The 24,213-nt window shown below is 42.7% G+C and overlaps 1 protein-coding gene across 1 annotated transcript in view; it reads left to right on the forward strand.

The window, feature by feature from the left end:
* The window catches only part of LOC128838703 (EF-hand calcium-binding domain-containing protein 6-like), an 85,215-nt gene that overhangs the window by 27,013 nt on the left and 33,989 nt on the right, over nucleotides 1–24,213 (forward strand). Inside the window, exon 11 of the mRNA XM_054031100.1 lies at nucleotides 8,119–8,229. Coding sequence (XP_053887075.1) covers nucleotides 8,119–8,229 — 111 coding nt within the window. The remainder of the gene's footprint in view (nucleotides 1–8,118; nucleotides 8,230–24,213) is intronic.

Raw genomic sequence — 24,213 nt, forward strand, 5'->3', positions numbered from 1 at the left:
GGTTTCCTTGGGTTGTTTTTTTCTTGAGATTTCTGTTTTTCTTACCTTTTATCTGTCTGTAGAGGCTTGCTTGTAGAAATGGCCAGGATGAGTTGTGAAGTGATTGCTGTTTAAGCAGAGTAGGGTGACCAGACAGCAAATGTGAAAAATCAGGATGGAGGTGGGGGGTAATAAGAGCCTATATAAGAAAAAGACCCCAAAATCGGGACTGTCCCTATACAATGGGGACATCTAGTCACCCTAAAGCAGAGTAGCAGGGGGTGTGCGAGTGTGGGGTGCTCACCTTATTTTCATTAAATTATAGAGAATTACACCTCCTTCGTGCTTGTTTAGATTAAAATTGGTTGTTGTCACCCTTTCATTGGCTCCATGCCTTTGGGGTTGGCTTAGGTGACACTTTCAGATCCTGAATATGCAGCCTGTTTAATGAATAGGCAACATTTCTTTATTTGCCTTTGTTTTTCTTGTGGCAGGAAAGATCCAGAGAGTTAAAACTAACTTTAAAAGTTTTCTTTTTATTCAGTCCATTTTCTGTGATTTTTTTAAAATATCTATGAACATTTGACAGAAACTGAAATTCTCTTTTTGAAAAGTCAAAACATTCCTGTTTACATGAGTCTTTAATTCTCAAAACAGTCTTTTTTAAAATTAAACAACTCTTAGAAAGTCTTTAACCTAAGTTCTTGACTCTGCCTGACAATTTTAGAAACAAAGATTTTCTTATCTTCCTGCTTTTAGGAGAGAGGGTTTGCTTGTACACCACCAGTGACTGATTAATTCCCCATTACTATAAATATTCTATACTTAAATAGCTTCTTACATTTGTAATTAGTCTAGCATCAAATGATGTTGCTATAGTTGTAAATAACAAATCTTACTATTCATATAACAATATCAAGCCATTATTAAATGAAGGTTTATATTTAGATACAAATTATTTGCAAATATAAATACTGAAAGAAGCTTATGCCGCCTTAAGCATTTGAGATACAACAAAGGTTTTCACCCTTAAGTGGAAACATGAGTTGGAAATAACCAGTATCGTTTGGAAGAGGTTTCCCACCATAAATGTTCTCCAAGTTTAAAGAATGAAAACTTTAGTGTGTTTATTGAAATGTATTGCTTTTGTAACGATTTCTAGAATTGTATGTGGGTTTAAACTCAGGTTTTTTCTTTGAGAAGGGGTTAGAGGGGTTGGTATAGGCCACTTTACCTCTATATTTATTGCTTTGATAACACAACCCTGCATTGCTTTCACAATCAGACTTCTTCCTAAAAGTGTCTTCATGGTTTGTCTGCTTGATGGTTGCTTGTCCTTGGAAGAGAGAAGCAGAAACCTTCTGAAATTTCTCTGAATAGCTTTAACATTTTGTAAGCTAATTAGCTAAGCATATGTATCGTTATCTGTCCAAGCATCCTGGCTATAACATTCTTGTAGCTACACCTCTACCCCGATATAATGTGACCCGATATAACACGAATTCTAATATAATGCAGTACAGCAGCAGCTCCGGAGGGGCGGGGCTGCGCACTCCAGCGGATCAAAGCAAGTTCGAGATAACACGGTAAGATTTTTTTTGGCTCCCAAGGACAGCGTTATATCGAGGTAGAGGTGTATATCTTAGTATTCAGTAAAAGTGCAAACAAGTTTGTAATGGCTTAAAAGACATTGAGTTGCAAAAATTGCATTAATAAAATTATATCAATATTGAGGTCTCTCCTACACATTGTGTTAGGCCTTGAATTCTGTGATGGGGTTGATGTCAGGCTGTGAAGAGCCTACACTGAAGGACTCCACACACCCATGCACAGTGTGAAGCAGTAGCCCTGACTGCTTTTTTTTTTTTTTTTTTTTTAATACACAGGACCAATGTACTCTGGTTGCAGAAAGGGTTAATGCAGTTTTGGGCTGCAAAGTATCACCTCACACAGAGCATTGCGTTTAAGTCCCTATCTATACAACCAAATTGTGCACTACTCTAGACAGAGAGTTGGTGACAACCTGAAAGGAGTACGAAAAAGAGCAACATAATCACCTGGTGGCTAGAGGGATTAATTGACAAGGAAAAATTAAAGGAGCTTTGCAACTTCTAAACAGGGGACACAACAAGCCTTCAAGTATTTCAGTTTGTAAACACCACGGAAGGAGAGGAATTGATTAATGTGGTATGTGGGGGAATAACTAATAGCAATGGGATGAAATTTAGAAAGGGAAAGTTTAGGCTATCAGGAAAAACTTTCTGCCAGCGAGATGTTTTAGGTTGCAGAACAAACTGATAAGTGAAGTGTAGTCGCTTGAGTCATTTAAAACTAGGCTGCATAAAGCACTATAAAAAGTATTATGAGGAACACTGCTGTATAAGCGGAGAGAGATAGTAAATCCCCTGATTGAACTAACCTCGTTATCTCCAGACTGATTCTTGCCTGCATATTTATACCTGCCTCTGGAAATTTCCATTATATGCATCTGACGAAGTGTGCATTCACCCATGAAAGCTTATGCTCCAATACATCTGTTAGCCTTTATGGTGCCACAGGACTCTTTGTTGCTTTTTAGTAAATACACTAACAGGTCTTTTTTTCGTGGTCAGATTCTTAGGGTTTGTCTAAACACAGAAGTTGCACTGGTTCAACTAAAGATGTGATGTTGAACCAGAACAATTCTATAAGGAGACACTTACATCTGTTTAAACCTGATCTATATCCGTTTAGATCATGCCCTCCACAGTCTCTCTGCCAGCTGGAGATTGGTAGAGTGCAGCACACTCCAGCCATGCCCCCACTCTTTGAACAGATCCTGTCCTCTCTCCTGCGAGACTTATATCACCAGACCTGCTCCTGGCTTGTGGATTGGCTGGAGCCTTGCACAGGAATGACTCATCACCATGTGTGGTTTAATTAGGCTTTAATTCAGGGATGATTCACTACTTTATAATTTCCCCTGGACCTCTCTGTTAACAATTCTCTCATATTTTTTATCAGCTTCTGTCTAAATGGGCTTAGCCCTCCAGCTAACAGATATCTGTTTCTCAAGCCCTGCCCATTGCATCTGCCTTTGAAAATATGCCCCAGAGAATTCAGTGATTCATCTGTTGTGCAGTGCTGTGTGTGTTACTAAATAGTGGCTGCATTTGAGTTGTGGATGATGTGATCCCTGTGTTTACTGGGTTTGTATGCATTGGTTAAGTTTGTAAAGCATTAAGGATCCTTTTAGGATGAAAGGTACAATATTGTAATTTAGCACAATTTGGTATATGCAAAATGCCCATTTCAATAAAGGCTCTTTTTGTTTCCACACCAATGGGCATAAAGGATGTCATGTAGTCACACCATGTTCCCTGAAATCCTTAGATCAGTAATGTTAAATAGGTCTCTGGAATGTTAATAAGTGACACAATGTCAGAATACAATGTTGATGTAGAATCACTACACCTCTTTCCCATTGCTTGCTTTCTCCAGACCTTTCTCTTATATTTCCTTAATTCTCAGATGTAGTCATTAAGGCAGGAGGCTAAGGCACATTTCGGAAACCTGCATAGCCCCATCTTCCTCCTCCAGTGTCACACACACAACACATCATTCCTTCATCAGAAGAAAAACTCTGGATACATCAGTAGGCCAGATGTTCAGGACCAGCTCCTTTGTGTCCAGTCATGTTTGGGGAACTTGGAGCTATTCTAAGGGTACGTCTACACTTACCGGAGGGTCCGGCGGCAGGCAGTCGATGTTCTGGGATCGATTTATCGTGTCTGGTTTAGACACGATAAAGTGATCCCAGATCGATCCGGAAGTGCTCGCCGTCGACGCCGGTACTCCAGCTCGGTGAGAGGAGTATGCGGCATCGACGGGGGAGCCTCCCTGCCGCGTCTGGACCCGCGGTAAGTTCGGACTAAGGTATTTCGAATTACGAAATTACGTTATTAACGTAGCTGAATTTGCGTACCTTAGTCCGAAGTGGGGGGTTAGTGGGGACCAGGCCCAAGTTGCATACGACAGCAGGAACTCTGGAAACTTTGGTTTCACAGTTCATCTGAAGTCATGGATACAGATCTTTTGTGTATGTCCCTGGGTGGTTGTTTGTCTGGTCCAGAAATCTTCCAAAGGTATTTTTGTGCCAACTCCAGACGTAATAACGGCCATACTGGGTCAGACCAATGGTCCATCTAGTCCAGTATCCTGTCTTTCAACAGTGGCCAGTGCCAGGTGCAGTGGTTTCCCCAGGAATTGAAATTAGGGGGGTGTTCAAATTTACAGGGGGGGGTGTCAGGGCCCATGAGATATATAAAAAAGAGATAGGATAATGCAAATTTAACATAAGGATAATGCAAGTTACACCAAAACACATAACAGGTCTAGATTTCTAAAAAAATATAATTTTTTTTAAAATGTATTTTATTTAAATTGACCTTTGAAAAGTAAGCCATCATGGGATAAGAGGGAAGTCCTCTCATGGATCAGTAACTGGTTAAAAGATGGGAAACAAATTATCAGTTTTCAGAATGGAGAGAGATAAATAGTGGTATCCCTGAGGGGTTGGTACTGGGACCATTACTGTTCAACATACTCATAAATGATCTGGAAAAATGGGTAAAAAGTGAGGTGGCAAAATTTGGGGAAGGATCTCACAAAACGGGGTGACTGGGCAACAAAACGGCAGATGAAATTCCATGTTGATAAATGCAAAGTAATGCACATTGTAAAACAATCTTAGCTATACAAACAAAATGAAGGAGTCTGAATTAGCTGTTACCACTCAAGAAAGAGATCTTGGAGTCACTGTGGATAGTTCTCTGAAAACATCCACTCAATGTGCAGTGACAGTCAAAAAAGCAACCAGAATGTTGGGAATCATTAAGAAAGGAATAGATAATAAGACAGAAAATATCATATTGCCTCTATATAAATCCATGGTACATGTGGACGTTGAATACTGTGTGCAGATCTGGTCACCCCATCCCAAAAAAGATATATTGGAATTGGAAAAAGTACAGAGATGGGCAACTAAAATGATTAGGGGTATGAAACAGGAGGAGAAATTAAAATGACTGGGAATTTTCAGCTTAGAAAAGAGACGACTAAGGAGGGATATGATAGAGGTCTATAAAATCTTGACTGGTGTGAAGAAAGTGAATAAGGAAATGTTATTTAATCCTTCACATAACACAAGAACTAGCAGTCACCCAATGAAATTAAAAGACAGCAGGTTTTAAAAAAACAAAAGGAAGTAGTTCTTCACACAACATAAAGTCAACCCGTGGAACTCTTTGCCAGGGGATGCTGTGAAGACCAAAACTATAACAAGATTAAAAAAAGAACTAGATAAATTCCTGGAGAATAGGTCCATCAGTGGCTATTAGCCAGGATGGGAGGGATGCAACACCATGCTCTGAGTGTCCCTAGCCTGTTTGCCAGAAGCTGGGAATGGGCAACAGGGGATGGATCACTTGATGATTGCCTGTTCTGTTCATTCCCTCTGAAGCATCTGGCCTTGACCACTGTCGGAAGACAGGATACTGGGCTATATGGACCATTGGTCTGACCCAGTATGGCCGTTCTTATGTAAAAATTAATTATAATAATAAAAATGTTTAGTACAGAAACTCCCCAACATAATGACCTCTCAAGATAGCAATGATGTGAGATAACAACCTGGGCAAATAATGCATTTTAAAAATCTTGGCCTACTAGGAAACATTATATAAGTTTCCATTTCCAGTCACAAATCTAGCATTCTGGAGCAAAGTCACTAAAATATAGTCCAACAAACAAATGTTTATTTAACGTGCCCCTCACTTTTCCTTCCACTGCACCCCACTCACCAGTGTTGTCCTTGGTCAGTGAATACTCAGAGTTCAGAGGTGCTTTCACGTGAGTACACCTCCCAGGTGGGGGGCAAGAAGTCACCTTGCTCGTTCTCCAGCTGTTCACTGTTCGCTCTGGCCACTGCTGTTTGTTGTGCCACCGTTCACTCCACCACTCTGTTGCCAATGGCCCTGCGCAGTCGCCTTCTGCTGCCACCTGCCACTGTGACCTCTGCGAGTTGGTCTCTTGAGGTTCCATCAGCTCTCAGTGATTTCAGCTGAGCTCTCAGTAGGGGAACCTCGCTGCTAGTGCAGTCTGGGCCATCTCTTCCACAGAAACACTGGCCTCACAGCAGGACTAAGCACTTAGACTTGATAATCAGTGATTTCAGCTACAGAACAAAAGACTATCTATGGAGCCTAATCAGCTCTGTCTTTAAACAGTGGAGTGGGACAGGTCCCCACCCTCTCTCTTGATGCCCTCAATCAGCACAGGCTAAGTACAGTTCTACTGCCCTTTACTCATACAATAAGAACAACAGCATTTCATTCTCTCCCCCCCCCCCCCCCCGCCTTGCATTCAAGTGATTTGTAACCCAGCCCCAGCCAAAATCTATCACTTGGGCAACACAGCTCTGTTTGCTGGATAACTAGGTAGATTAGGTGTGAATGTAAATACAATCTGGTTCTGAAGCCTTTCCCCTGAGCCCGCAGCTCATCACTAGCTGTCAGGGAGAGCTCATTTAAACTTTGTTTATAAATCATCATTTGAAATTATTAGGTTGGTCAACATCACCGAAATGAATGCACTGACATTGTTCTAAAAAACAACAGCTGTATAAGGAAGCTAGTGTATGTTCATACTTTTCAAATCTATTATACTTTTTCAGATATATGTATTTTATCATACACTGTATATGCTTTTAAAGTGTGTATTAATGTTTCAGTTTCAATTCAGACTTCCAAACAGTCACTAAATTGGCATGTAACTAGTTCACAAAACTGGGGGGAGGGGGAAATTTGGGGGGGTGTAGGGAAATCACTGGGTGCTTCAGAGGGAATGAACAGAACAGGTAATCATCAAGTCATCCATCCCTCAATATCCTCCAGTCTTCGATGCTTCACCCAGCATACACTATTCTGATCTCAATTACATCAGCCTAAATTCAGGCTAACTCTACGGATATCAGGAGTATTATTTTGGATAGTTGGCCTGATTCTTGCAGATCCTCAACGTGTGCAAACTGTTGTAGCTCAGTTGAAGTCAGTTTTCACCATCTGAGGATCTGGCCCTATGGTCTGAGAGAGTGTGTTGTTTTTTCTCAGATTGACAGTGTATTGACATTGCATCAGCAATACTGAGGTGTAAATGAAACTAAGTGACACCAAAGAAAAACTAAATCTTCTCAGAGCAAGTGCAAGAAACAATTGACTCTGCCCCTCTCCATGGACTTCCTGACAAATATGCCAGGTCAAATAGGCTGATTTTGTACTGTGCATTTTCTCCTTGCTCCAAATGTTTGTGAGTCAGAACTCCCTAAAAATAAGCTCCGTGGAGTTTAGAACAAATGATACCCTCATTTCCTGAGTTATGTTAAGTGGCAGAGGGTGATGATGAAAATCAAAACAACAAATAAATGCTACGTTTAGTGTATGCTTTCATTGCCTTTGCAAAAGGAAAGTATATCCCCCCCAAAAAGTCAGCTGTGTTTTATCAGCTTTGCAAAATGATGAATGAATGCCTTGTTCATTACTATTGCTTAAGTCATTCCTATTTATGCCAGTATTTGGAGGATTATGTTTTGATTGTTCTTGAGAGATGAAAACACTTTCTTGCTGATGAATAAACACTGACACTTTTTAAATATTTGTATGCAAAATGTCTTTAAAGCCATTATGAAATGCTTTCCAAAAGCATTAAGAAGCTGTTTTTCGAAAAGCCACTTTTTCTCTACATTTTCTTTCATGCTAAACAGTCCAAATGAAAGGCCTTTCAGAGTTAACTAGTTTAAGCAATACCAGTGTTTTAGTGTAATGAATAACTTTTTATAGAGGACAATTGCACAGAGTTCAATATGCTAGTATTTCTATTTCTGTGCCCCACCAATGCGGGATTCTGTGGTAGAATTTCTTTCTTCGAGAAAGCTGAAGCGATCAAAACCCTGATTAACCTCTGATATTCACGTGGTGCTCTTGATCTTGAGGACCGAAGCAATAACAAAGAGTTAATGGCAGCCATATGCTTAGGGTATTGTGGGTACTGTTGACCCAAATGTGAACTCCGTGAGTGACTGCTGCTAACTGCTGTTTGTTTCAGGTTTGGCGTGGAGATTACTGATGAAGAGTTTGAGCTGCTACTTGACAGAATCCCCCTTGATGAAGATGGAAATGTCAGATACCCCCAGTTCATGGCCATGTTTGATTCTCGGTACTCAGCTTATACATTTTATTTCTCGTTTGTTAGTAAAATTTTTTTGTTTAATCTAAGAGGCTTACATAACATTGCTAAACAGGCTTGGATTTCGTAAATGTGCTCCTTTATTTCATTCATTTGTATTTCATATATATAATATGCTGATAATACTTAAGACTAGGTGATACTATCATCACATTTTATTTATAACTTAATTGCTCTTTAAATACTTATTAATTAGTTATTGTATTATGAAGAATACACCATTGAGGTAAATAGTTGCATGTGATATATCTAGTGCTAAGGAATATGATAAACTTGTAAGTACAAACTAATGATTTCTAAAAACAGTCATAGATGCTTTTAATACCTATGTAAGAACATGTTGCATTTGCAGATACTATATATAGTTTGGAATGCTTTTGAGCGGGGTAGTTGCTTTATGGAGATTTTTTTTCTATTCAACCTCTTAAGGCCCAGATATGGATCGAGTTTAGGTTAAAAATGATATTTGAGATACATAGTGATATTTTATTGTTGAAAATTAGGGCCTGATCCTGAAAACCATTAATCATGTGAGTAGCACTGTAGAAGTTAATGGGATTACTCAAGTGAGGACTACTTGTTGGAGTAAAGTTTTGAAGGAACTAGTCCTTAAATTGGAATAGAAAGTGACCACAACTTGACTCTGGGATGGGAAAAGCAAGACTTATTTTCAATGAATTGCTTAAAAGGTTAAGATCCAATCCTGCAGTCCCGGTGTATATCAAAATCCTAAATTTTGGATGTGCAAAATCCACAGGATTGAGACCCTATACTGGGCCAATAAAGGTGCCTTTTATATTCAGACAATAAATATATATTTCCCAAATCTTTTTTTATGAAAAGTTGTGTATGTGGGGGTAAACTTATAAATGACAACCTCACTTGTGCATATTACATGTTGGGCATTTGTGCTCACATTTCACAAAAATGTACATGCATGTTTACATTTGTTTGTGCTGTTTAAATAACCTGAAATGTGCACGGGCCATTATTAGAATTTGTTCCCACAATATCCACCGAGGCCATGGGATTTGGAGGTGAAAATTCTAACACTCGCATGCATATGTATATGTTAGAAGTATTTGAAAGTAATGCCCTATTATTCAAGTTTTAGCAGGTGTTTACACCTGCATACTTCACGTGCAAGTCAGGATACACCCAGTTTTGTGAGCATATACATGAAGGCCAGGTCTAAGGTTTTGGTGAGAATTTATCTTGCATTGTATTGAAACAATATGTATTACTAAAATGCAATTTATACACTGCAAACTTGGCCAATTTTCACATCTCTTTGATCCCACCTCCTCCTCCCTACTTAGAGTAAGTCTACACCACAGACACTACAGCAGCACAGCTATGGTGCTGCAGCTGTGGCACTGTAGCACCATAGACACTTGCTGCAGTGACGAAAGGGGGTTTTCTGTTGCTGTAGTTAATCCACCCCCTCAAGAGTCGGTAGTTAGGTCAATAGAAAAATTCTTTAGCATATTGTTTACTCCTGTTGCCAAAACTTCCTCTCCAGTTCCCAGTGATATATATTCTTCAGTCTAGTGTCAGTTCATGCCATTCCACTGAATCTTTTCCCACCAAAGTAATTTAATGATCACTTCTTAATGATGTCTAGAGGCCTCGTCTCCATTTTTAATCCTCCTTGTTATCTTTCATACAGTGGACCAACACTTTCCCCTCAAGTCTTCTTTCCAGACTTCTGGAACTCTTGCCTCTCCTGGTTCTCCTCTTCTGATTTATTTATTTATTTTACTGCTCTATTAGCATTGCTTTCTCACCTTCCTCCCTTCCCTTTTGGTAGCTGTCCCCTAGTGGTCTTTCTTTGGTACTTTCTCGTCATTCCCCCCTAGTGTGAACTGATGTACTACTCTTGTTTTAGTTTCCACTTACATGTTCATGACTCTCAAATCTATATCTCTACCCCAGATTTCTCCTGCTCCATCTACGCTTCTATCACCTCTTGTTTCTTTGGTATTTCCTCAGGGGAATTAAATATGTCTAAAAAGAGACTTTATTTCTTTCCCCCTATTTCTCTGTCTCTGTTAACAATACCACTCTCTCTTTCTAGCTACTTAAGCTACAACCTAGGGTCATCTTTGACTCTTAATTTTCCTTCACTCATCACAAGAGCTGTCCAAATAATTTTTTTTTTTTTTGGTTTGCTGGCCCTACCAAAAATTTAAAAAATAAATAAACCGATTAAAAAAAAAATTGGGTTATTTGAAAAGTAAAAAAACCCATTCATTTCAGGTCAGATGAAACATTATGTTCGACCTGAAAAGAAACATTTAGGTTTGATATTTTTACATATTTTTAATATAATTGAAATTACTTTCAAAATAAAAATGGCTTCAAATTGAAAAATCAAAACGTTTAGTTTTAAAAATATCTAAATGAAATGTCTTGATTCATTTCATTTTCAGTATTCCTTTTTCCACCCAAAGCAGTGAATTTAATATGAATTCTCAAAATGTTTTGACACAGATTTTCAGAATGATGTGAATCTGAATTTTTTGGCCAAAAAACAAAACAAAACAAAAACAAAAAAGTTTGGTCTGAAAAATTTCACCCAGCTCTGCTCCTCACATCCAGGCTCTCATCAAATCCCGTTTCTGATCCCTGTCCATCATCTTCACGATCAAGAGGTGAGTTCACACCTATCAATCTCAATAGGGCTTTAACTTAACCTATAACAAGTTTTTGCCAGCTTAACAACCTCGGCTTTGTTCATCATCCTGATGAGACCTAAAATGGCAATAACCCATCCCAAACAGATGTGACAAATGTTTAACTATTTACATATGTACGTCTATCATGATAGTTTCACATCACCAATCTAAAGTAATTTTATTCACACCAAAATACCTTTGGACTTTTCTCTTGCTGGGTTTCCATTCAGTTGCCAATCAGGCCCTGAGGAGCATCTGTTGTTTCTGTAGAATTTGCTGGCTGAGGCAGACCCTGCCCATTCTTATCTGAGTGGTGGATTCATCTCTGTAACAGCTTTTCCAGTCTCAACTTCCATTGCTATATTCTCAGATTCAAGCTGAAATTCTCTTCCCCTTATGCCACCGTAGATAGTCCTTATGGACAACCTTCGGTTTAGTCCTGGGATCCAACTGTATCTTTTACACCACCTAAGTTATTTGGGTCAGTGCTGTGTAGGGTCCCTCCCAAGATTGATCTAGTTTAGGGCTTGTACGCTTGTTTCTTCTAGGATTGTGGACTCAGACTAGGTCCCCCCCTTTTAAAAGTTTCCCCACATGGCCTTACATCCTACAGCCTGTTCATTTTTTAGGAGCAGAATCTTAGGTTACAGCCCCAAGATTCTTTAGCCAACAGACTCAAAAAATTTTTCCCCAAGGTCACTGTGATGGGCTTAATGCCTATCACCTACAAGGCATCTGGGTGGGTAATTAACTAATTGCCTTCTGGCCAGAGGAGGTGGAGCTAGGCCTTATAAGTAGGCTGAGGGAGCTCAGTTGGATTGAGACTGCAGAGGATCAGGTATCTCTGGTGAGGAGAGACGCCCTGGCTAAAATAGGGTTTAACAGTCAGGAAACAATGGAAGAATACTACCACAAGAGCAGGCTAGGCTCCTACAGGGGAAACCCTTATGTAGGGCCAACCAGAGAACTACATCGTAGCCTGAGAGGGGCAGAAGGGGTAGTTTGAAGATTTGGACTTTCATTTGGACTTGTACATGTTATCCTGGAAGGGGTTTAGACTTTCATGTAACTTGGCTGGAGGGCCAAGCCACAGAACACCCAGAGGGAGAAGGTGAAGGCTGGGAAAGACCATTGCAAGGCCAAGGGAGAACCTCATGGGGGGCACCAGAGATAAGGGGGCCCCACGAGGTAAAGATGTGCTATTACATATGTACTAGAAGTGGGATTTGAGACCACCTTCTGAGGAAGGAGGAACATACCAACTACCTTAAATGTGAGGTTCAGAGGGACTGACTCACTTTTGGGGGGAAGATGGAGGACTTGTTCCATATGCTGGCAGCCCAACAGGGGCAGATGCACGTTCTGTTGTTGCACCCACTACAAGGGCAGCAACAACAGTAAGAGATTCAATAGGAACATCTCCTGCAGTACCTAGAGAAGTGGACCCCAGGAACCCATATAGTTTCAGGAGAAGAGAATTCTGGCAGACCAGACCTGTACCAGACCCCCATACCAGACCTGGCAAAATTGGGGCCAGGTGACGACCCTGAGGCATTTTGCATACCTTCAAGAGGGTAGAGACTGTAGCAAGGTGGACCAAATCCTCCTGGGCAGCTCAAATGGCCCTGTTCCTCTTGGGAGAAGCTCAGGCAGCCTACCAAGCTTTGTCCAGTGAGCAGGCATGGTCCCACAGAATTGTAAAAGAGGCCATTCTGGGCTGACCCCAGAAGCATACTGCCACCAATTAGGACAGATCTTTTCTCAGGAGTGGGATGTCCCATAGCAGCAGCACTAAGTTTATGAGATCTGGTAACCTGATGGTTGCAGCCTGACACAAACTCATTAGACAAAGTGGTGAACCTTATAATCCTAGAACAATTCCTAAGGGTCTTGCCTACCAGAGCCCAAAGTTGGGTCCGAATGTTTCTGCCAATTTTTACTGATGAGGCCGAGGGAGGGTGGAGGCCTTTATGGAAGCTGATGGTCCTGAACCACCTGAAAGAGGGATTGGATCAAAGGGCGCTTCATGGGGGGAGGGATTGCTCAGTGGTTTGAGCATTGGCCTGCTAAACCCAGGGTTGTGAGTTCAATCCTTGAGGGGGCCATTTAGGGATCTGGGGCAAAAATCTGGAGATTAGTCCTGCTTTGAGCAGGGGGTTGGACTAGATGACCTCCTGAGGTTCCTTCCCATCCTGATATTCTATGATTCTATGACCACTCTGAGGGAAGCAAAGCGAAGAGAAGTCCGACACAGTAATGGAAAAGGGGACACACTGAGAGATAAATTCTTAGATAGTTCTGTAACTAAGAGAACAGAGGAGATAGTGGCATCTCAGTTGCCACTGGGTACCTGGGACAGGCACCTGGGAATTGGTCAGGAGAAACCAATTGTGTGTTTCTGGCATGGCCAACTGGGTCATATAAGAATGGAGTGCAGCTATTTGGACTGCTACTTCAGTCAAGTCTGGCTTGGGATGTTCCCTTGGTAGGGGTGCACTCCAGCCTACCAGGTAACTGCTAAAGTAGTTGATGGGAAATGACAGGATTAATTAACTCTGGGTGCAGGCAAATGCTAGTTCAGGGGAGTAGCCTCTCAATGGTGAGAAGAGATCAGCATTTGCTGGTGTACATTGTGTGTGTGTACATGGAGAGACACGGGTCTACTCAACAGTGAAGATAGAAATAGAACAAAAAGGATGGATGAGCAAGCTGAGGATTGGTGTGGTGAGAGATCTCCTCTGGCCCATAACTGTAGGCAGTGCCTGGCATAATTTCCCAGCCCCATTATGAGAAAAGGTAAAGCCTGACCTAGCTGGCCATAAGACAACCCTCGCCGGGACATGGGGTTCAGCTGGGTGGCCCAATGGTGAGGAGGAGCGATGGGTCAGATGGAACTGGTTGAGAGAGTTAAACAGAAGATGTAAAGTCAGTTTACAAGCCCTGGAGACACAGTTACACAAGGCAAACAGGGACGGGAGCTGGAAGAAGTGAAAGCCTCGCAACAGAAAACAGAAGAGGCAGCAAAACAAGAGCAAGAATTGGTTTGGGTAAGGCTAGATTTGGCACATAAAAAGAATTGTCAGCAGTAGCTCAAATGGGCACTAGTTGCCCTGTGAACCATGAAACCGTCTGATAATGGGACTTCCTGACAGTGGGATACTAAAGTCCCAACATAAACAAAAGGTCTTTTGCTCCTCCTGGGCTCAGCTCACAGTTCTTCCTGGGCTTGTCAGGAACTCAGCTGCCTCCGGGGTCGGCTGGGCCCAGTAAACTCGCAATAAGTGACTATGCTCCCTGATTCATCAGAAGAGCCAACAGATCATCATTTGAGCCGTGTAGCAACAGCAGCACAGTGGCTGCTCAATGCGTTCCATACCCACAGCTGTACCGGACCTGCAACCTGCCCAGCCCTTGCTCAAACCCTTGCCTGCTCTGCTCCAGCCCTAGTCCCTGCCTGCCTCTGAACTCCTGATTCCTAACTCCTGGCTCTGACTCCTGGCTTGTCTCCTGACCACAGCTGTGGCTTTGCCCTTTGGCTCTGTTCTGACTCCTGGCTCTAGCCCTTGGCTTGTCTCTTGGCCGTTCCTCAAGTTCTGTCCTCTCATTCTACTCTGACCACTAGGCCAAACTTCTGCTCCAACCACTAGGTTGCACTGCCTACACCTTGGCGTGTGACAGTTTGAGGAGCTCAGTAGAAGATAAGAGGGGACTTTGCCTCATGGCAGGGAGTTCCCCTCTAGAAAGGCCCCACCTTCTCAGACCTCTCAATGGACTTTATTGTTGCATTACCATGCTCCCAAAGGCACTCAGTTATCCTGACAATAGTGGACCTCCTGACCAAGATGGTCCATTTTATTCCCTGGCTCACTGTTCCATCTGCCTGTGAAACCACACAAGCCTTCCTGGAGCACAGAATCTGCACACGCATCATTACAGATCAAGTCCCCAATTCGGTTCTGGCAAGAATTTTTCTCCCCTCACCTCAACAGCCTATCATCGGCAGACAGTTGGCCACACTGAAAGGGTCAGTCAGATCCTGGAGCAGTACCTTTGCTGTTGCCTGAATTTCCATCAAGATGATTGAAATATTTAGCGGAGTTTGTGTACAACAACTCAAGCCATGCTTCAACTGAATGGACTCCATTCTTTGCAAACTTTGTTTTTCACCCCTGATTCCATCTGGAGCTGCTCAAAGGTTCAGCCATACCAGGGGGCCATGGAACTGGGACGGCACATCCAGCAAATACACCAGGAGCTCAAACAGCATTTACTTGCCACTAAATAAACATATAAGCACTACGCTGATAGAAAGCAACAAGCCCCTGCCAACCTTCCTTATGTCTGGGGATAAGGTTTGCCTCTCGACTCAAAACCTGAAAACAGACAATATGTGATCGAAGCTTGACTATCAATACCTGGGTCCTTTTTGGATCACTGAACAAATAAACTCAATGGCCTACAAGCTTCAATTCCCAGAATCACTGAAGATTCACTCCATCTTTTATGTTTCTTTCCTCAAATCATTCGTTGACAACCCTTTTCTCAACTGGGTAGATCCACCTCTACCCCCAGTAATTGTCCACAGGCAAGGGGAATATGTAGTCCATCAGGTCCTCAACTCCTGACGCATTGGGGGAAGCCCCAGTTTCTAATAGACTAGAAGGAGTACGGGCTAGAAGAGAACCAGAAAGAAATGTTCACCCTTCTGATCTCCTGTAGGAATTTCACCAAAGGTGACAAACCAGGGTCGAGGGCCCCTAGGAGGATCTCTCAGTGGTCTTGGTTGCCTGGTAACCCATTGAGCTCAGTGGGGCCCAATAAACTCACACTAAGTGACTATGGTCCCTGATTGATCAGAAGAGCCAAGAGATCATCATTTGAGCCCTGTAGCAACAGCAGCACAGTGGCTGCTCAATGCATTCCATGCCCACTGCTGCACCAGACCTGCTTCCTGTCCAACTCTAGTCCCTGCCTGCCTCCGAACTCCTGATTCCTAACTCCTGGTTCTGACCTCTGGCTTGTCTCCAAACCACGACTCCAGGGCCCACTACAGGAATTAGCTCTATTACTGTGGCTCAGTTCTCCAGCCACAGCTAGCCTACTGCTGGGCCTTTTAAGCAGGAGAATCCAACCTCCTTTGCAGTCTTTTCCCCCGCTGAGCTCCCTGTGTCTACTTATAAGGACTAGATGCTTAATAGATCATCACCTCACTTTGTCCCCTCTGTTGAGGGGGGGGGGCTAAGCTATCAATCAGTTACCTGACATCTGTTGAGTCTCTCTATAATTGGTTTTTCCCCCTTTCCTTTTTACCGTCACAGAAAGTTTCCAGGTGTTACAGGGCAAGTCTCAATTCTCTGCTTCTAATGTGGGAAACTGAAGCACATCAAAAGATTATGCCCCCAACTGGGATATGACTACCGTGGTTTCAGTGTTGCTAAGATTTGTGGTGTTTCTCAGGTCCAGGAGAACCATAGTCCTAGGAGTTTTGTGGTAATGAGCTTAAGAAGAGGGCAGAGGATGAATGGACTTGTAGGCTTTGGGTATGGTCAGACCCTGGTCAAGTGGGATCTGATCCCCACTGAGTCCTTGCGGGCTCACCATCCTATTCACATTTTGGACTTACTTAGTTGCTGGAATTGCATTCACCCGCTCAGAATGGGGTAGATTGAGAGTTGTGGACAAGCTATCATAGCGTGGGATTGGAAACACTTCTGAGCCCTTCTGGAGACACAGCTTGGCAAATTGTGTCTAGGAGAGCAAGGGAAGCTGGAGAAGGAATGCTGAGGATGCCTGGGAGCTCTTCCCCATGGTCTACTCTGACGTCCTTGAGACTTCTTCCATGTTTCTCAAATCTAAATGAGATAAAAGTGGAGAAAGTTTGACCTATCTCGAACGGAAACCAGAGGAGGAAAGTCAGACAGTCTCTCCTAGCCCAGACAGGCTCTCTAAGCCACAGGAGGTGAGAGCAATTTGAATCGGTCATCCTCTAGGTCCAAGAGACCAAGGCTTTCTGACAAATTCTGTGCTTCAGAACCAGGGAATTTGTATGGCCTGGTTGTGGATCAGTTAAGATGAGGTGCACTAGGAAGCATATTGGCAGTCGTAAACAGGGTCAGAGCTCAGAGATAGTTACTTAGTTTCCCCATTCTGAGTTACAGAATGAAATTTTGTAACAAGATCATCTGCAGTCAGCAGGGAAACTCTGAGTCCAGGTGTTGGTGCCTAAACCACCACAGAGGCTACTTCCAGGCTTACCTATGCCATATAGGTGTTATTTTCCCAACATATATCCGGGACTTCAACTATCCGGATATATGTTGGGAAAATAACACAGCGGGGAACAGACTATCCAACAAATTCTTGGACTGCATTGGAGACAACTTTTTATTTCAGAAGGTTGAAAAAGCTACTAGGGGGGAAGCTGTTCTAGACTTGATTTTAACAAATAGGGAGGAACTCGTTGAGAATGTGAAAGTAGAAGGCAGCCTGGGTGAAAGTGATCATGAAATCATAGAGTTTGCAATTCTAAGGAAGGGTAGAAGGGAGAACAGCAAAATAGAGACAATGGATTTCAGGAAGGCAGATTTTGGGAAGCTCAGAGAGCTGATAGGTAAGGTCCCATGGGAATCAAGACTGAGGGGAAAAACAACTGAGGAGAGTTGGCAGTTTTTCAAAGGGACACTATTAAGGGCCCAAAAGCAAGCTATTCCGCTGGTTAAGAAAGATAGAAAATGTGGCAAAAGACCACCTTGGCTTAACCACGAGATCTTGCACGATCTAAAAAATAAAAAGGAGTCATATAAAAAATGGAAACTAGGACAGATTACAAAGGATGAATATAGGCAAACAACACAGGAATGCAGGGGCAAGACTAGAAAGGCAAAGGCACAAAATGAGCTCAAACTAGCTACGGGAATAAAAGGAAACAAGAAGACTTTTTATCAATACATTAGAAGCAAGAGGAAGACCAAAGACAGGGTAGGCCCACTGCTTAGTGAAGAGGGAGAAACAGTAACAGGAAACTTGGAAATGGCAGAGATGCTTAATGACTTCTTTGTTTCGGTCTTCACCGAGAAGTCTGAAGGAATGCCTAACATAGTGAATGCTAATGGGAAGGGGGTAGGTTTAGCGGATAAAATAAAAAAAGAACAAGTTAAAAATCACTTAGAAAAGTTAGATGCCTGCAAGTCACCCGGGCATGATGAAAAGCATCCTAGAATACTCAAGGAGCTAATAGAGGAGGTATCTGAGCCTCTAGCTATTATCTTTGGAAAGTCATGGGAGACGGGAGAGATTCCAGAAGACTGGAAAAGGGCAAATATAGTGCCCATCTATAAAAAGGGAAATAAAAACAACCCAGGTAACTACAGACCAGTTAGTTTAACTTCTGTGCCAGGGAAGATAATGGAGCAAGTAATTAAGGAAATCATCTGCAAACACTTGGAAGGTGGTAAGGTGATAGGGAATAGCCAGCATGGATTTGTGAAGAACAAATCATGTCAAACCAATCTGATAGCTTTCTTTGATAGGATAACGAGCCTTGTGGATAAGAGTGAAGCTGTGGATGTGGTATACCTAGACTTTAGTAAGGCATTTGATACGGTCTCGCATGATATTCTTATCGATAAACTAGGCAAATACAAATTAGATGGGGCTACTATAAGGTGGGTGCATAACTGGCTGGATAACCGTACTCAGAGAGTTGTTATTAATGGTTCCCAATCCTGCTGGAAAGGCGTAACGAGTGGGGTACCGCAGGGGTCTGTTTTGGGACCGGCTCTGTTCAATATCTTCATCAACGACTTAGATATTGGCATAGAAAGTACGCTTATTAAGTTTGCGGATGATACCAAACTGGGAGGGATTGCAGCTACTTTGGAGGACAGGGTCATAATTCAAAATGATCGGGACAAATTGGAGAAATGGTCTGAGTTAAACAGGATGAAGTTTAACAAAGACAAATGCAAAGTGCTCCACTTAGGAAGGAAAAATCAATTTCACACATACAGAATGGGAAAAGACTGTCTAGGAAGGAGTACGGCAGAAAGGGATCTAGGGGTTATAGTGGACCACAAGCTAAATATGAGTCAACAGTGTGATGCTGTTGCAAAAAAAAGCAAACATGATTCTGGGGTGCATTAACAGGTGTGTTGTGAGCAAGACATGAGAAGTCATTCTTCCGCTCTACTCTGCTCTGGTTAGGCCTCAGCTGGAGTATTGTGTCCAGTTCTGGGCGCCGCATTTTAAAAAAGATGTGGAGAAATTGGAAAGGGTCCAAAGAAGAGCGACAAGAATGATTAAAGGTCTTGAGAACATGACCTATGAAGGAAGGCTGAAAGAACTGGGTTTGTTTAGTTTGGAAAAGAGAAGACTGAGAGGGGACATGATAGCAGTTTTCAGGTATCTAAAAGGGTGTCATAAGGAGGAGGGAGAGAACTTGTTCACCTTAGCCTCTAAGGATAGAACCAGAAACAATGGGTTTAAACTGCAGCAAGGGAGGTCTAGGTTGGACATTAGGAAAAAGTTCCTAACTGTCAGGGTGGTTAAACACTGGAACAAATTGCCTAGGGAGGTTGTGGAATCTCCGTCTCTGGAGATATTTAAGAGTAGGTTAGATAAATGTCTATTAGGGATGGTCTAGGCAGTATTTGGTCCTGCCATGCGGGCAGGGGACTGGACTCGATGACCTCTCGAGGTCCCTTCCAGTCCTATAATCTATGAATCTATGAATCTATGAATATACTGTCAGCTGGACACCTTGGAAGGGAAATGGCCCTTGAAAGGCTGCTTCTGCAGTTTTACTGGCCTGGCATTGACCAAGAAACCACAATCTTCTGTTGCCTCTTGAAGGTAGCCCAATGCACCTAACCACAGTAGCCCTTGAAAAGATTGGGATGGATGTAGTAGGGCCAGTAAAGAAGAATAGCATATTTTAGTAATAACAGATTATGCTATACAATATCCCAAAGCCATCCCACTACAAGCCACCACAGCAAGAAACATAGCTAGAGAATTAATTCAGATATTTTAACCGGTGAGGTTGCCCTCTCAGAGTCTTACAGCCCAGGATCCTAAATTTACATGACACTTATTCTGACAGTTTTCTTATCTGCTGAAAATCAAGCCTGTGCAGACCCCAGTCTGCCATACCCAGCTATTTGATTTTCCAAAAGGGTGGGCAGAACCTGCCAGGAACTTAAAGCCCCTCCCCTCAGTTGAGTGGGAGAGTTGTTCCAGGACTGGGAATCAAGTGATTCTGTAGGACAAGAGAAAAAAAGAAAAAACAGAAATGGAAGTGAGGGTCAGAGGTGTAAAACCAGGGTACCAGCTGGGGACACTGAGCAGAGAGCTCCAGACAGTGCCCACTGCTCTGCAAAGGAGTCAGTAGATGCCACACAGAACTCTGGCTGGATATGTGAAATGACCCAGGAATGGATGTGCTACTCCCAGGCTGATGAGCCAGTGGAATGTTTTAACAGAACCCTTAAAACCATGTTAGGAAGAATGAAGAGTTTGAGGTTAAAGACTGGGACAAGATTTTGCCTTATCTACTCTTAACAGTGAAAGAAGTCCCCTCAAGCATTCACTGGCTTTCCCCATTGAGTTATTAGACAGAAGGTAACCTTAAAAGTACTACCCTGATCCAGATGCCTGGGACCTTACTGGACCCGTGCTATGAGTGTGCTACAATAATAAAGAATGGACATATCTGACGTTATCCAAAAAAGTCAAAGCCTTAGGGGGAAAAAATCCTTTGAACAAAATTAATTCAGATCTTGCGGCTGTCAGTGGCTTGTGCCACTAATGGATTTATTTAGAAAAAACTGTCTAAGCAGATCCACTGTTCCTAGCAGTCATCTGTACAAATTGAGTCCTGTGCAGCTTAGACATCAATAGAGTATTTAGTTCACAAACAGATGCCTCCAGGATCTTCTTGCAGTCATACCAGCGCCAGGAACACTAAGTCCTCTACCTCAGTAGGAGACTCTTACTTCAGGAAAGCAAATAATTTGCTATGAAATAAAAATGCCTGGTGATCCCCTGGCCAGAGGGGCATTACAGTTATCCCCTGGGGTCTTCTTTCATCCTAGTCACAGATCATGTACCCACTTTAACACATTGGATTCCTCTCTTCTGTGGCTTTGTGCAGAAGGTACTTTGTAGGGATTTGGGTGCAGGAGGGAGGGTAGCAGGGGACTTGCTGCTCTCTATATCACCATCCTTTACTAGTGGCACAGATATCAAAGCTGATATCCTAGCAAGAGTTAATGCTGCTTAAAACAGTATTAGCTCCCTCTGGGTGCCTTCTGCAGCTGCTATTTAGCATGCAGAAGGGGACCCTGCCAATGCGCGGCAGCCATGGTGCAGGGCAGAGGGGCAGCTAGCCTCGTGAACACTCCTGCCTTTAATCATCTGGTGGGTCCCTTCCCCACAGATATGTGGAACCTCACTTTCTCTGGATTCTTTCTCTGGATTCTCTGGATCTGTGGCACCTCACTTTTTCTGGATTCTCCTTTTCTCTGGATTCTTCCCCCTTGAAGGGATAATTTAAGGAAACTCCAAAAGAGAGAAACTTCTGAGCTTCAGTTCATTTGCAAATTTGACACCATCAGCTCAGGATTAAACAAAGACTGTGTATGGCTAGCCAACTACAAAAGCAGTGTCTCCTCCCTTGGTGTTCACACCTCAACTGCTAGAAGAGGACCTCATCCTCCCTGATTGAACTAACCTCGTTATCTCTAGACTGATTCTTGCCTGCATATTTATATCTGCCTATGGAAATTTCCATTACATGCGTCTGACAAAGTGGGCATTCACCCACGAAAGCTTATGCTCCGATACATCTGTTAGTCTATAAGGTGCCACAGGACTCTTTGTTGCATATTTCAAGGAACCACTCAAGGTGACACCCATCCAGTCACAGGGGGAAAAGGAAGGACACACCAACTCAAAATGGTACCAGACCTCGCCAGAACAACAGGTGCAAAACCTGCAAACATATCAATGCTACAATGATCAACGCCTCCCACAACACACCTTTCAAGATCCCTGGGTCCTATACCATGCCTATCACCTCATCCAGTGAACTAAATGCCCCAATAACAACTATATGTGGGTGAAACCAGACAATCACTACACTCTTGAATGAACTCACACAGGGAAATGATAAAAAACAAAAACACCACATCACCTGTGGATGAACAGTTGTCACAAAGCGATCACTCTATATCTTACTTAGTCCTCATTTTCAAAGGAAACTGGCACAACACTTTCAAAAGACGAGCCTGGGAGCTTAAATTCATAACTTTGCTAGACACTAAAAATGATGGACTGAATAGAGACACTGGATTTATGGCTTATTACAACAATCTGTGACCCACTAACAATGCCCCCTATGACTAGAATGGTCCTTGAAGTATGTGTTAACAACTTATGCTAAACAATCTATTCCACCTTGATTTAGCTGTGACACTCTGAGTATATTTTCCAGACCTGAAGAAGACCTCTGTGTAAGCTTGAAAGCTTGTCTTTTTCACCAACAGAGGTTGATCCAATAAAAGATATTGCCTCACCCACTGGTCCCTCTAAAGGATGGATATGTCATTATTATTTATATATTTGTATTGAAGTAGCACCAGTCAGGATTGGGGCTCCATTGTGTTAAGACTATAGACAGAGATGACATAAAAATAGCCCCTATCCCAAAGAATTTACAATCTAGCTAAATCCTTGTAGTAATCTAAGACAAGTCATTATAGCATCCAACCAGCAGCTGAGGGCCACATTAGAAATCAGAGACCTGCTGTGACAAGAGACAGGAATGACCAGGACAATGGAGAAATTTCAGTTTTCTCAGCCCTGCCTGAGAAGGAGCTAAGACTAGAGGTCAGATACAAGTTAAAGTATATTCCCATTCCTCCCTCCTTGAACTCGCCCCCCCCCCCCCCCCCCCCCCCCGCCATAGGAAGTGAACATTCTGATTGCCACCAGTCCCCACACACATGGATTTCCTGCTTCTGATTTGTAAGTCACACAGAACCAAGCATTCCAATGCATTTTGGTTCCTTCTTTCTTCTGCAGTCTCTGCTGAGCCTAAGTATCAGGCAACCATAATACAACTTTATATACAACATCTTTCATTTTTTTTAACTGGTTCCAAAGAGCGTCACAGAATTAAACAATACAATTATAGCATTACTTTAGATAGAAAAGCAGAAGGATATTTTCCAGTGCAATCTGAAGTGTGATGAAGACTTGCAGAAGGACACACAAGAGTGTTCCAAGCATCAGGAACTGTGGAGGAAGCTTATGCACCCGCAGGGGAGAGATTATGTGGGAGCAGTGAGGGAAGTAGAAAGACAAGGTCAATGAGAGAGGCTGGAGTAACGTCATGAAGGGTTTTAAATCTAAGGATAGTTTTCAGTGGGACCTGGAGCATGCAGGCAGCAAATGGAGATGTTTGAGGATAAAAATGATATGGTCCTGCTTCTTTATAAATATGAATGTGGGCAACAGCATTCTGCACACACTGGAGTCCAGAGAGCTGGTATATGGAGAGGTCATAGGCAGGGCCAGCTTTAAAACACGAGTTTTCTCTGCTGTAGGAGAAGTAGGGCTGACCTCCTTGGGCTAGGTAGGGTTCATGCTACATTTACCAATATCTGGAGACTTATCCTCTGAGAGTTGTCTTAAATATACCAGAAGCCTGGGGCTGGAACGTCTTTTGTCTGCTAAAGGTTTTTGTGTGCATTTTGCTGAATTTTAGGTTATTTAACTGCAGATTCCAGCATATCCATCATGAAATAATTTATCAAAACAGCCCTCCCCCCAAATTTACAGAGATCTGAGATGGTCTGTCAGGAAAATCACCATAACACACAGGCACATAAATGAATGGAATCGGATTAACTAACTTTAAAGTGTGCCTTTTCTAGCTTTCCTCGTCCTTCTATTTCATTGATGCCTCTGTGTCTGCCCCTCTCTGTGGCAAGTTTCACCTTTTTAAGCTCCCTTTCTCCAGGTGGCACATGTTCTGCAGGTATGCCTAATTGGTTCTGCCTGAGTGCAGGAATGCTCATTAGTCTTTCTAATCAATGGGAGGGGAGGTGTGATGGCCTCCTTTCTGCCAGCTTCCTACAGCTCACCCAATTCTGCCACAAAGTTGTTGCCTGTTCTACTAGGTGGTTGCATTGGTTGCTCAGTAGAGGAGCCATGTTAATTTCAGGGAGACTGGGAGCCCACTTGCAGTAGCCCTAGAACAGTTGCCCCCTACGAT

The sequence above is a fragment of the Malaclemys terrapin genome, chromosome 5 (assembly GCF_027887155.1).
Source record: "Malaclemys terrapin pileata isolate rMalTer1 chromosome 5, rMalTer1.hap1, whole genome shotgun sequence".
Classification (NCBI taxonomy): Eukaryota; Metazoa; Chordata; order Testudines; family Emydidae; genus Malaclemys; species Malaclemys terrapin.